Here is a 13,810-nt window from a genome sequence, read left to right as displayed (position 1 = left end):
CACTCCTGATACTATAAAAGACATGTATGTCCTCACAGTGTGAGTGATACAAGTACCCACCTGAAAATAAGTGTTTATTGTCGGTTAACTTCAAGTTATCTGTCTGTAAATGTGGTATTGTGATGCTAACCCAGCATCCTAAATGCTGTCCTAATGTATGCATGGGCACTCCCACCTCATCACAATCCAAAAACATGCATCTAGTCAAGTTCAAATTTACTTTTTTAAAGATTTAAAACAACAAGTAATGCACATGAACGCAATACAAAATATATACACAAGATAAGATAAGATAAGATAAGATAAGATAAGATAAAATAAGATAAGATAAGATAAGATAAGATAAGATAAGATAAGATAAGATAAGATAAGATAAGATAAGATAAGATAAGATAAGATAAGATAAGATAAAACCTTTATTAGTCCCACACAAGGGAAATTTGTTTTGTTAAAGCAGAAAGTGGACAGTGCAAATTCACATAGCAAAAATGAGAAAAACACTGGAATAGAATGAGATAACTTCACTAGCTGGGCCACGTCCTCATTTTAGGTTTGACAGCGTTTTAGTAGGTAAAGGTGAATGCTTTGACATGAATTGAGCTGCGGTTTGGGGAAGGCCTCGAAGGGGACTGGCGACGGCTCCCGGCCTGGCAGATCCCCATGACTAAATAGAAGTGAAGAAGTTAAAGAATGAGAACAAGGAGGGAGGGAGGGGCACGTAAACGAGAATGAACAGCTTGCAGAACTGGGGGAACCTATATAGATGACAACCGGAAGGAGCGTGTTTGGAGGTGTGGTCCCTGCTCCTGAAATTCCGATACATAATCTCCAAAAATCAGAATATAAAATACTAGTATAATAGAATAAATAGAATAAAATATACAATAGGATAAAAATAGAATACAAATGCTATACAACTGAGTAAAAATACAACGTGCAGAAAAGAGTATTGCACTTAGTGTTATTGCACATGTGTGGATGTGTGTGTTTGATCAGTTGAAGTCTTTGTTGTGGAGTCTGACAGCAGTGGGGAGGAAAGACCTGCGAAATCTCTCCGTCCCACACCGTGGGTGCCGCAGTCTCCCACTGAAGGAGCTGCTCAGTGCTGTCAGAGTCTCCTGCATGGGGTGGGAGATGTTGTCCAACAGGGATGACAGCTTAGCAACCATTCTTCTATCACTCACCACCTCCACTGGGTCCAGAGGGCATCCTAGAACACAACAGAAAAGCCTTTTCAGTCTCTTCCTGTCCCCGGCAGAGATGTTGCCACCCCAGCAGATCACCCTGTAAAAGGTGGCTGAGGCCACCACAGAGACATAGAAGGAGTGGCCCTTCACTCCAAAAGACCCGAGTCTCTGCAGCAGGTACAGCCTGGTCTGCCCTTTTCTGTAGAAGGCATCTGAATTATGAGTCCAGTCCAGTTTATTGTTCAGATAAACACCAAGGTACCTGTAGCTGTCCACAGCCTCAATGTCCATACCTCGAATGTTTAGTGGTTGTAGTGGAGGATGTTTGTGCCTTTTATTTTATTAGTGTTGATCTGGAGGTAGTTCTGCTGGCACCAGTCCACAAAGTCGTGGGTCAGTTCTTTATACTCCTTGTCGTCCCCATCAGAGATGAGGCCGACTATTGCAGAGTCAACAGAGAACTTCTGCAGGAAGCACTGGGTGGAGTTGTGGGAGAAGTCTGCAGTGTAGATGATGAAGAGGAACAGAGCCAGAACAGTTCCCTGTGGGGCCCCCGTACTGCAGAAGACCCTGTCCGACACACAGCCCTGATTTCTCACATACTGTGGTCGGTCAGTGAGGTAGTCCAGTATCCATGTAGTGGGGTGATGGTCCACTCCTGAGTTCTCCAGCTTGTAACAATACAAATCAACAATAAACATGCCCTGAAAAACACAATAAATCATGAACTCTAATAAATTTGAAAAATGCCATCAAATAAAACAATAGAAACAAACAAGACCGTGCTTGCACAATAAAGGCCAGGATGTACTGTACCAACAAGAATAAGTAGGTTTTTATAGGCGTTTTAAAATATTTGGGTGACTGGGCATCTCTTATGTGAAAAGGTGAGTTGATCCAAAGATTGATGTAGTCGGGGTGTATGGCTATAAAAGTTCAGTAGTAGGGTGCAGTAGGTGCAGTTTTATTTATATATGTACTTTATATTGTAAGGTGAGTCTTTAGAATAACACAAAGAAAACAGAGAAACCCCAAAAATCAGAAGCAGCTGAAGCATGTTGGATCATTAGTACATCCTATGAGTACTATGAGAGAATTATAATAGTTGAGCCTAGAAGTAATGAAAGCATGAACTAGTTTTTTGGCATCACTGTAGTCTTAAATTAAAAAAATGGCGTTTTGAGGTGGGTCTTGTGATGGTGCAATGCTGTTGTAATCATCCTGTTTCTTTCCTCTCAAAAGACAAGCTGCTGCATTGTGTACAGTTTGCAGGTGATGAAGCAACATGGTTTGTATAGGCAGACATAGTTGTAGATCATCTGCAATGCAAAGAAAGCAGAAGTTGTGGTTTTTAAAAATTGACCCCAAGGAAATCATATATACAGGGAGAGCCCTCAGTTTATACAGAGAGAGCCCTCAGTTACCCCAAACAGTTAAAAGCCTGTCATTAAAACCTCTTGAAAGGGCTTTTTTCTGTGTAATACTCTGCTTGAAACCAGTCTAGATTTTCTTCAGAGATACTACTAAATGTTTATAAGCATTAGATCAACAATACCTGGCCCAAAGATACTGTTTCCAGGAAGCTGTAAGATGACGGCAAATGTTGAACTATTTTCATTAAGCAAGACAAAAACACGCCTTCATACAACAGCATTTGTGATGTTCATCTACAACCACTAGATGGCACTTTAGCAACAGTTTTTGCTATTGACTCACGTTTAAAACTGAGCTTGTACAGCACAGTTGCTCTTCCTTTATCTATCACAGCTATTTATTAAACTATTGTTTTTCTTACATTTGTTTGACTTCTCACATCACTTTTTTTGAGAAAAACATTATTCAGAATACACATTAACACCTCGCTTTTATAATAGTTATAATGTCAGGTTTAATTATGAGGACTTTATATTCACATGCTATTTTCTCCTCCTGCTAATGTTCCTTGAATAATTTTACTTCCGTTTCCAAAGTGTGTTTAAACTGCTGTAAAACCTCAATTTGTGTATGGTTACCTTGGCAGGATGCAACATGCAAAATTCAACCCGTTAACTACTCGTTGGTTTTTCAACAGTGCGAGCTTTCAGCTGTCAAATCAGCCCGAGAGAGAGAGAGTACACTACGTTAAGCAGAGCAGGAAAGCCACACAGCCTTCAAAATAAAAGTATCACATTTTAGTTAAATAAAGTCATTTTCCCGCTGAAGGGTAAATATATCTCAAGGCTTCGTGGCTCACCTCATCATATGATAACATGATAGTAATGCTTTCCAAACTCGTCTCCTAGCTAGTTCTTTCAGCTTTGACGTACAGAAAACACTCGAAGATTCAACTACATAACAGTGGAAGATATTTGCAGATATCTCAGGTCCACAAACCTGTGCAAAAGAGTTTTTTTCTTTTCTTTTCTTTTCTTTTTTACACCTGTGTTTTACCCCGACTGTTTCTGTTAATATGCGTTTAAAAAAGTTGACTTCTTGCATCCTGAAATGAAACATGAAAAAAAAACCCATCTTTGATCAAATTAAATCTCTGACAAATTCGTTTATTAACCGTTTTATTTTGAAGGCTGACCTGTTTGCGGTCTCATGTATGAGTGGTATTGTGACAGATGGGGAAGAGGTGGGGTTGAAAGACAGCATCCACTTCATTCAGCTGTTAATTTACTGTGTGCCAAGGCAGCCTGCGTACCTTGATACATCGACTTTGTTTAGCTGTTTTCGTACTGATTCTTTTCCCCTCTATCCTTGGATATAAATGACTGATTGCCAAATGGGTAAGACTTGGTTTAGTTGCCTTTTTATTACTGATTTTAATATGTATTTATTTAGTTCATATTTACAGAGAACGGGATCGTTTAAATTATTGATATTTAAATGTAGGTGTGATTTTCAGAGACTGTCACTGGATATTTAAAATGAAAAGGCTCTTTCATGCAATTTACCTTCATAATTGTCTTTTAGTATACTCCTGATGTGTGATACTCTTATTATAAAGACGCTTGACCTTATGACATGAATTGGATCTTAAAAAGTTACCCAGCTGTTTTATAGGGAAGCTTCAAGTTTCACACTGTCATGTTTCTAACTAAACAGCTGTAATTTGAAGACAAATCATTAGAAATAAATACTGCTATTCCTGGTGCAAACCTTCAATGCATGCTGAGAACAGCTGGTGGAACGTTTTAGTGATGGTTGTACACTTCAGCATATACCACTTCTCACTGTTTAACCTTGTGGTCATACATTGTGGGTCTTAGCAGCTGAAATGGGGAAGAGACTCACATTCACATGCACGTCACCGACTGTAACATTAAAAAGGAAGTTGCAAAGATGCCTAAACTACTTTAAAACGTAACTTAAAGTCAGCGGTTATTTTTCAGATTGGCAATTCGGTATCTAAATTACCTAAACAAAGGCTCCAATGATTTAAGCCTGTCAGCTTTGTTGCACAAGATGTGTAAAGGAAGGGTGGGGAAGTGGAAGCGCTGTGGTCACATCATTAACAGCAAACAACATATCTCTACAGGAAGTATTGGCAGCTAGCAGTCTTTTAGCTTTAAATATTCTAAAAAAGATTTATTTTCTCAAAGGATAAATGTAAAAAAAAAAAAAAGGTCAGTATGGCCTGAATGCTGCTGAGGAACCAGAGTGCATACTCTTTGCTTTGCTTATCATAACATCTCATCATCTATGCTGATGATAAAAATATGTTGCTTTGTTGTTGTTGTTTTCTTTTTTTAAAGTTACGTCTCTTCATTTTCTAAAATCTAAAAAACAGGTGTTTAATTTTGTCTTTATCCATGTAAAACACAAATACAGAGAAAATTAAATGGAATTTGCTGAGAGAGGATGTTGGGTAAACCACCAAATGGTATGACGCTTTCGTTAATGATTCATTTTTAAGCCAAACAGGAGGTCAGTGCTGTTTTAAGATGATGCAACTTCGGCGAGCTGCAATGGAGCTGCTTTGCAAACTGACACTGCTACAAATAAAGCCACAAAGACAAAATTCAAAGTGCACAAAGAATTAAAAAAATAAATAAATTGCGCCTCACTAAAAATTGACCTTACCTTGATATTAACACTGGCCCTTGAATATGTGAAGGCGGGTGACACTGGCTATCATTAGACATGTTTCTACAGCAGAGAGTTGTGAGTTGGCATGAACATTTATAGAAATGGTAAGAGTAATGGTGCCTCTTTTTTGTTTCTGAGGCTTTGCAGTAATGTTTCAATTATGCTCAGTTGTGGGCGTAGGAAAAGGGCTGTTCAGTCCCAAGAGGACCCTCGTACAGTTGTGACTGTGAGAAAGTATAACCCCCGCCTAAGCTGGCCACAGCTTCTTCATGTTTCTGTCACATTCAAGTTTGTAATATGGAACAGGAGTGAGGCCAATGAATGTGGTTGTTGCTTTGCTGTTTATTACGTGTGTTTATATGGCAAACCGATGGCCATGTTTGAGTTTAAAACTGATCAGTACTGATCCATACCCAGAGGTATTTGAAAGACAGTCAGAAGCAGCTGTTTCCAGTGGAGGCGCCTTTTTTCTCCTCCAGAGCCTGGTTTGGAAATTCTCCTACAGGTGCAGACAAAGTGCAAAAGTGTGGGGGCTGCTCTAAAAGGGGCCCTCAAGTTTCCCCAGTGGAAAACAGTCTATCACTACAATGTGAAGATGAAGGAAACTCTGGGTCATTAAGATAACTAACCCCTGTGACGCAATGACCACATGCAACTGATAATTGAATCTAAAATCATAATACGGTAAAATATTATCTATAACTGAGCAAACTTCCAAATACTATTTTCTTCCTTAGAATTAATGATCATTAAAAAAAAAAACACACAATTCATGCTATGGCTCTGTTTCTGTTTAATGGAATGGAAATATGAGAAAACTCACCATGGATTTGCGAGTGTCTCTGTGTTCGAGAAAAATATTCACAGTACTGTTTTGTGGTGACAGAAATCATTCATGAAAAAACCACAGCACCTGTATCACATATCTTCCAGAGAAGCCATCTTCCCTGTGTTGTGGTTGTTTTTAAATATACTCCACATTTTCAATATGCAAATTATCATTCAAATTATTCAAGAACAGCTCCGTTCTGCACATTTGTTTTACAGTAGATGTTGTTGTATTTGAAGAACTTGTTGTTGGAATTGCTGGAATTATATTGTTCCACTGTTTGTTTAGTTTCCTCAGATTTTACACCAGAAGAGAAGATGGAGATCAAAACCATCAAGACATATAAAAAAGACCTTCTGGATGATATCCAGGTAACCTGTATACATATACCAGGCATGTCCAAGGTCCAGTCCAGGAGCCAATAACAGCCCTAAGGCAGATTTTATATGGCCCCACGCTCCCACCACCACAAACAGAATTAATAAAGTGTCATTTGTCTTTTCACCTCATGGTAGCAGCACCAGTTTCAAATGAACCTGAGATGCATCTTCAGCAGATCTTTATGTTATTTTACTCCATGTGTAAATGAAAAGCAGGTTAATTTTGTTAAGGCTTGAACACCTGATCACCATAACAACAATTCTTGCATTATTAAAAAAATAAAATGTGAAAAAAGAAGCATAATGTTTCAAGGATTGGGGGCCCCTGGGTGATCTTCCATCAATATATAAAAAAAAGTTTATACAATCATTGCACTTATTTTCGTGTTTTTCACGTTTTTTTTAAACAATATAAAATACTTTTCTTTCTCTCTGTCTTTTCCAGAAGTTAAAAATGGAGATAGACAATGTGATGGCAGAAATACTCAGTTTTGAGTCTGCAGAAGAAAAGTAAGTAGACTCTTTTTGTTTTTTTGTGCAAAATGGGAAAAACCCTACACCTGCATCATGCACGGAGGTTTCTTTGTCGTGTATTTAGAACACCTACACAATGCCACTGACAAAAAACATGTAAATGTCTTACATGACTCAGTGACACAGTGCCTTTCAAACTAGTTTCTCTTCTTCCAATGATTACTAACACTTGAAAAGAGTTTTCCACTTATAACATATTGATTAGCTATTTTTTTGATGAGAAAACAGTTTTTTGTTTCACAGTTGTGGGCAAAATTATGCAACACTTCCCCCCTAATTACAATCACTGATCCAAACTAGGCTGATAGTCAATAGAATGAGATGCATGAAACCTGTTGCAACCAATGAGTCTCGGATGTATATATTGCATCAAATGTGCCATATTGTGCAACCTCCAAAAAAATAATTATGGACTAATGATGTTAATTTTACAGTACTGTGCAAAAGGCTTGAGGCAGGTGTAATTTAGTCATATTTTGCTTCCAAAGAGCCAAACTTTTGCAGTTGTTTTCTGGGCTTTCTGAAGGCTTTTAAAGTTTTTCATTAGAAATTGGCTGCTTTTTCACTTATTCTCTGTCCTGTCCCATCAACAGCATGGCATATCTCAATTCAGTTCAGTTCAATTCTATTCTATTCTATCTTTAAAGTGCAAAATCACAACAACTGTTGCCTCAAGGTGTTTTATATTGTAAGGTAAAGACCATAAGATGATACAAAGAGAACCCCAACAATCAGGGAACCTTCTATGAGCAAGCACTTGGCAACAGTGTGAAGGAAAAATTCCCTTTTAACAGGAATAAATCTGGAAGAACCAGGCTCAGGGAGGGGCGGCCATCTGTCACGATCTCGGCATGGCATGCATCATATCCTTAAAGCAATTTGAGGAAACTGAAAAAGTCAAGGAAAAAAGAGGAAGTTGAGGCCTGAAAGACAATCTACAGCAGATGACAGTACTGTCATGTCCTTAAGAAATAGGAAAAAAACAAAACAACTGACACATCGACTACACCGACTATCTACTCTTTGGTGAAGCTGCTTCAGAAATGGTCTCTGTGGAGGCGTGTCTGTCAAGAAGTCATTCTTAAGGAAGGGAAACTAGGAGAAAAGACCTGGACTGAAAATCAGTGAAAACAGGTCATGGTCATGGTTAAAGTTTGAATGTCAGTATGTATGCGGGAAATAAGAAAGGAGGCACAACAATGAGTCTCTACGGCTATAGTGGAGGCTCTGACCTGGTTTGGGACTGCATTTCAGACAGGGGTGACGGATTCTTTTCAAAACTGCAGGAATTATGAATGCAGAAAAGTATTGTCAGGTTTTGATCCACCATGCAATACCATCTGGAAAGTGTATGATCCCAACAAACTGACAGTGCAGTAAAACAAACCTGGATAGACAAAATATACAATGAAGCACTATCATTCATGAATTGGCCTCCACTGAGGCTGGACCTCAACATTATTAAAGCAGTTTGGGATCATCTTGATAAAGAATGGAAAAAAAGACAGCCAACATTCAAATGTCCTTCAAGAAGGCTACACATGCAATCCTGTGCAGTTGTTTTGCACCGAGCATGTGTGCAAAGAAAATGAAAAAGAACAAGTGTAAGACTTTTGTCCACGACTGACATTTTTCTCATTATTGTTGATTTTTCAGCAAAGCAATAGAGAAAAACAAACAATTTGCAAATGGGAAGAAGAAATTCAACATGGACCCTAAAAAGGTAAGCTGGATCAACATACTCGACAAGGAATAACCATTTGTTATGAAGAATTAAAAAACAAACAAACAAAAAAGCCTTTTTGCATTTCGCTGTCTGAGCTTTTGCAGCTGACCACCTTTATCTAGCACAGCAGCTTGTATTAACTTTCATGTGTGTCATACTGAAGGGGCCGCCGTGTCTGTGAACAGAACAGACACCCTGGCCCACACCAGAGTTTCTGTGGTTTTGCTTGGAGGTCAAAGTTATGACTGCTGTGCGTGCAAATGTTTGCAACTACTGATACAACGAATAATTCTTATCATGGTTTACTTTCTTTTTTGTTTAGCTTAACTTTACTACAACTTAATATAACTTGACACACTTATATAACAGTGTTCCACTTTAAACCATAGGCAGTCTAAAGTAATATAAACATGACAATCAATGTGTAATCAACGTTGGATTACACAGAAGAGAATTAAGGCAGCATGTAGCTGCATGCAGGCAATAACTAAATGCTAAACATTGTTTTCCTCTTCAAGCACAGTATCGAGGAGAAAGAGGAAGAGATAACTGAATTTAAGGAATTAGGATTACAGATGCTGTGAACTTGCTGTGTTTTACCAGCATGAGATGAGATCATTGTGAAAGTAGCACACATTAGCCACAGCAGGCAGCGCATGTGTTCCTGTGCATATTTTAAGTGCTATGTCAGAAGCTAAAAATTCTCCTTACCTGTGCAGTTTTAGTGGTGAGGACAAATATGAGCCCAAATGTGAACTTCTGTGAAATGATCTGCTTGCTTGCAGGGAATCAACTACTTGTTGGAGATTAAGCTGCTGGATGGAAGTGCTCAATCCATCGCCGAGTTTCTCTACAAGGAAGAAGGACTCAACAAGACAGCCATTGGAGAATTCCTTGGAGAAAGGTGAGTGAGGCCAGGGAGTGTGCAGACGGCAGTAGAAGGGAGGCAATGAGGATGGGAGTGAAGGAAATGAAAAGGTGTAGAATCAGAGCGTGAGGAGACTAAAACACAGGATAAGTTAGGATAGGTCTTGTATGGAAAAGGTGAAAACTTTTCTTTTGTTTCATGCCTTTTCCCTCACACTCCGCCCCACAGGGAAGAACTCCACCTTCAGACCCTGAAGGCTTTTGTGGAGCTGCACGAGTTCTCCGACCTCAACCTGGTCCAGGCTCTCAGGTCAGCCCCTCTTCATCTGCTGTGTCATAAACGCAATTTTTCTTCATGATCATTTTACAAGGATGTTTGCATACACATATATAATAGTATAATGGATAACACCAATAGGAACCTGACTAAATGTAGACTTGCAGACTTGACCTTTTAACTGCTAAACAAAGACAAAAGGCCATAGAAGGGCATAATTGAAGTTTAAATGTACCTACATGGTAATATTTGCACTTATTTATGAGCAAAAACAGAGAAAAAGAGTAATATGTAATCAGAAAGTCTTTCCACAGTCACTAAACTGTAACTGTTATCAGACAAGCAGCTATATATAACTTGTTCACAGTGTGGACAGGCCCAATGTTCACTCAGAGGTATCAGGAGCAGTAAAATTACTCCAAACCTTTTGCTACAGAGACAGGCACATTTAGATTGCAAATGACGACGGTGGTATGGAGGAAAAAAAGTATTCCAAAAATATTTGTAAAATTTTGATTTCCAAAGAAAAGGGTATTGATCAAAAATGTTAAGATTGTGTAGCAAATTAAAATGTCCTTTATCCAAAACAAAAAAAATGTATAAGGTTAGTCATCCTGGTGATAAATACTCAGGATGGAAACAGTTATTTACTGTTGTTTATTATGCTTCCAGGCGTTTTGAGAAGTCAAAAAGAAAATCTACCTAATGTTGCACAGTAACAGTGATGTCATCGGGGTTATCCTGTCTGGTTATCCCTCCTTTCCTTGACCTTGTTAGGATCAAGTAAAATTCACCTTGAAAAGGAACTGACAAATAATTTTAAAACAAAAAATAAAGGAGAAATAAGAACCACGGTGCTTAGAGTCTCAGCCTTTCATTTTACAGCAGCTATTTCTGACACAGGTCTGCTCTAAACCACATTGTTCTAAAGATACAATACATCTGAAATGAGTTCTTACTGTGTTATTTGCAGGGCACAGACACATGGAGAAGCCAGTGAATGACTTGATTCCTTTAGTTATTTGATCTACTTCAATGCCTGACTGTATAAAGGCACCCATGACACAAACGTAACTGACATGTAAAATGAACCTAAAAAGAGGACATAACCAATGCAAATGTGAAACTATATTTTCATACAGCTATTTTGATGGAGAGCACTTCTCTGAACTCATGTAACGAGCCCTTCCCATATGGCCACAACTCATAATGACCAAACTTGGCAAAATTAGAGTATATTAATAACTTTCCCTGATGACCAAGCAATTCCAACCCAAGTGTTGAAGATGAAATTTGTCAGAATTTCACAAGCAGAACAGCCAAACTTGATTCTCACATTAAATGTAACATTTCCTGTCCTTGTATGCTGATGTTAACATGCTGTATAGATGACTCCACCACTGTTAATCAGTCCTTCAGCACAAAAAGCAGCTATAAAGTCCAGACTTTGAGACTTGCTACAGACAGACAGTGCGTCTCCTGTCTGCTTGCTGATAAACAGCTTCACGTGTATTGTTAACATACTGAGGTGTTCTGCCTTTGCGGTGTGTATGTGACAGACAGTTTCTGTGGAGTTTCCGTCTGCCTGGTGAAGCTCAGAAGATTGACCGTATGATGGAGGCCTTCGCCACCCGCTACTGCGACTGCAACCTCGATGTCTTCCAGTCAACTGGTGGGCTTCAATATGCATTCTATATTCATACTTCCTGTTTGAGACTGTGTGTGAGAGAGCGGAGGTTTTTTTTTAAAATTACCACACCATCTTTGTATTTTTGATATTCACGTCTTCCTTTCTACTTTTTTTTGTGCTTTCTCCTTGTCACTGATTCTGTATTTCTCTATTCAGTACCAAAAATGCATATGTGAAACACTGGCTCAGGCTTCCTCTTATTCTTTGTGTGCGTGTGCATCTTCCTCTTAACCCCAGACACGTGCTACATCCTGTCTTTTGCCATCATCATGTTGAACACGAGCCTTCACAACCCCAACGTGAAGGACAAAACCACTCTGGAGCGTTTCATCTCCATGAACAGAGGCATCAACAATGGAGAGGACCTACCCAATGATCTGCTGTCGGTGAGAAACTCTCAAAAACACAATCACAGCGCCCACGTAGACGCCAAGAAGCAATTACCTAAATGGACACACAGCTAACATTTTAGCCTCTGCATACATTCACCACACATTTTCAGCTCCCTAGTGATGTAAAAGAAACGGCTAGCTCATATTGTGAATAATAAGAGGAAGGTGAACAAGAAGAGATTGTGTTAAAAGTTTTTTTTTAAGTCATTGTCTGGTAAATGTCAAAATGAAACAGAAGCTAACAATAATATTATTTATTACAGTATTTGTAACAAAAAGTAAAACCACACAGTTCCTTTCCTCCTCGAGAAAGTAATACCTGTATTTCATAGTCGCCACTAATGTGGAACTGAAACACACACAGACATGAAAACATCCAGGTTCTCTCATGCCAATCTTCCACCCACAGGTCAGTCGAGGCCGTCAGCGGGTTACAGGAGGCTCAGGATGATATTTTATATTCACCTGCAATTCATTTAATGGTTGCATTTCATTTCACTCTCTCTACGCACAGAAACTGTACGAGAGCATACGCAACGAGCCCTTCAAAATCCCAGAGGACGATGGGAATGATCTGACTCACACCTTCTTCAACCCCGACAGAGAAGGATGGCTCCTCAAACTTGGTAAAATCCCACCCAGAAAACATGCTTAAACAGTGGACTTTTTTTTATGTTAAGCATGCTTTGCCCTGCTGTGTGGCATCACATCTTAGTAATTTGCTACACAAACAGGAAAGTACAGAGGAAGCACGGAGAGAATGACCCAATACTGGAAGATTCTCATGTGTGCTTGCACGTAAGTGACATAATATCCCCAACCAACAGCCCACATTTTTGTTGTCTCTCTATTTTAGGAGGTCGAGTTAAGACGTGGAAGAGGCGATGGTTCATTCTGACAGACAACTGCCTCTACTACTTCGAGTACACCACTGTAAGGCCTCTGTCAAACTCATCATGCTGTCACTGTATATTTGTCTTTCTCTAGCTGTTGCTAAGCTCTTTTGATGAATCAGGTGAATGGCATCATAGGTGGTAGGGTTTAATCAGTTTTTTTTTTTACATATCACTGACATCGAAGTTGTAGTTATGAAAACCTAACTGGAACGTAACCATAGAGACGGTTGTGCTGAAAACGCCCATGTTTTATTACGTGGCTTTTTTTTCTTGCCTAATGTTACAGATAAAAATCACACATTAATGTCTTTAACCTTTGAAGATTGACCAAATTCTCAGTGAGTTACGTGGTGTTACTCAGGCTTTGAAAACCAAAATGGGATGTTATTTCCGGTAAAAGTGTCACTTAATAATCTTATATCAGGTATCTATCCCTATCTTTTCTGCTTCCCTTTTTTTCTGACATTGGTAACATTTTTTTTATTCTTATCTCTACATTTGTTTAGTTTTTTTACCCACCTGACTCATCAATAAATGTCTTTTGGATCTGCCTGTAGGATAAAGAGCCCCGAGGCATCATCCCCCTGGAGAATCTCTGTGTTAGAGAAGTGCATTACCCTCGTAAACCGGTAAGATCTTGTCAGCTGTTCAAGCAGAACACAAACACATTCTGCAAGTTGATAAACTGATAGTTTCTAAGAGTGACTTTCATGTTGATGGTCTTGCATCGTGTAGTACTGTCTGGAGCTGTACAACCCCAACAGTCGAGGGCAGAAGATCAAAGCATGTAAGACAGAGACGGATGGCAGGGTGGTGGAGGGGAAACACCAGTCCTACACAATCTGTGCCTCCAGCGCAGAAGAGAGAGATTCCTGGATTGAGGCCATCAGGTCAGACCACACACACACACACACACACACACACACACACACACACACACACACACACACACACACAC

General features: G+C 39.2%; 1 protein-coding gene across 1 annotated transcript in view; it reads left to right on the top strand.

Annotated features, from left to right (window-relative positions):
• The first annotated feature begins 3,820 nt into the window (after nucleotides 1–3,820).
• Nucleotides 3,821–13,810, top strand: part of cyth4b (cytohesin 4b) — an 11,580-nt gene continuing 1,590 nt past the window's right edge. Inside the window, exons 1-12 of the mRNA XM_005936821.2 lie at nucleotides 3,821–3,958; nucleotides 6,379–6,461; nucleotides 6,916–6,980; nucleotides 8,661–8,727; nucleotides 9,516–9,634; nucleotides 9,827–9,907; nucleotides 11,434–11,546; nucleotides 11,802–11,950; nucleotides 12,471–12,582; nucleotides 12,813–12,889; nucleotides 13,410–13,481; nucleotides 13,588–13,742. Coding sequence (XP_005936883.1) covers nucleotides 3,940–3,958; nucleotides 6,379–6,461; nucleotides 6,916–6,980; nucleotides 8,661–8,727; nucleotides 9,516–9,634; nucleotides 9,827–9,907; nucleotides 11,434–11,546; nucleotides 11,802–11,950; nucleotides 12,471–12,582; nucleotides 12,813–12,889; nucleotides 13,410–13,481; nucleotides 13,588–13,742 — 1,112 coding nt within the window. The 5' untranslated portion in view covers nucleotides 3,821–3,939. The remainder of the gene's footprint in view (nucleotides 3,959–6,378; nucleotides 6,462–6,915; nucleotides 6,981–8,660; nucleotides 8,728–9,515; nucleotides 9,635–9,826; nucleotides 9,908–11,433; nucleotides 11,547–11,801; nucleotides 11,951–12,470; nucleotides 12,583–12,812; nucleotides 12,890–13,409; nucleotides 13,482–13,587; nucleotides 13,743–13,810) is intronic.

The sequence above is a fragment of the Haplochromis burtoni genome, unplaced genomic scaffold, assembly GCF_018398535.1.
Source record: "Haplochromis burtoni strain Fernald_Lab_line unplaced genomic scaffold, NCSU_Asbu1 Contig_223, whole genome shotgun sequence".
Classification (NCBI taxonomy): domain Eukaryota; kingdom Metazoa; phylum Chordata; class Actinopteri; order Cichliformes; family Cichlidae; genus Haplochromis; species Haplochromis burtoni.
This window is presented reverse-complemented; position numbering and strand designations above follow the sequence as displayed.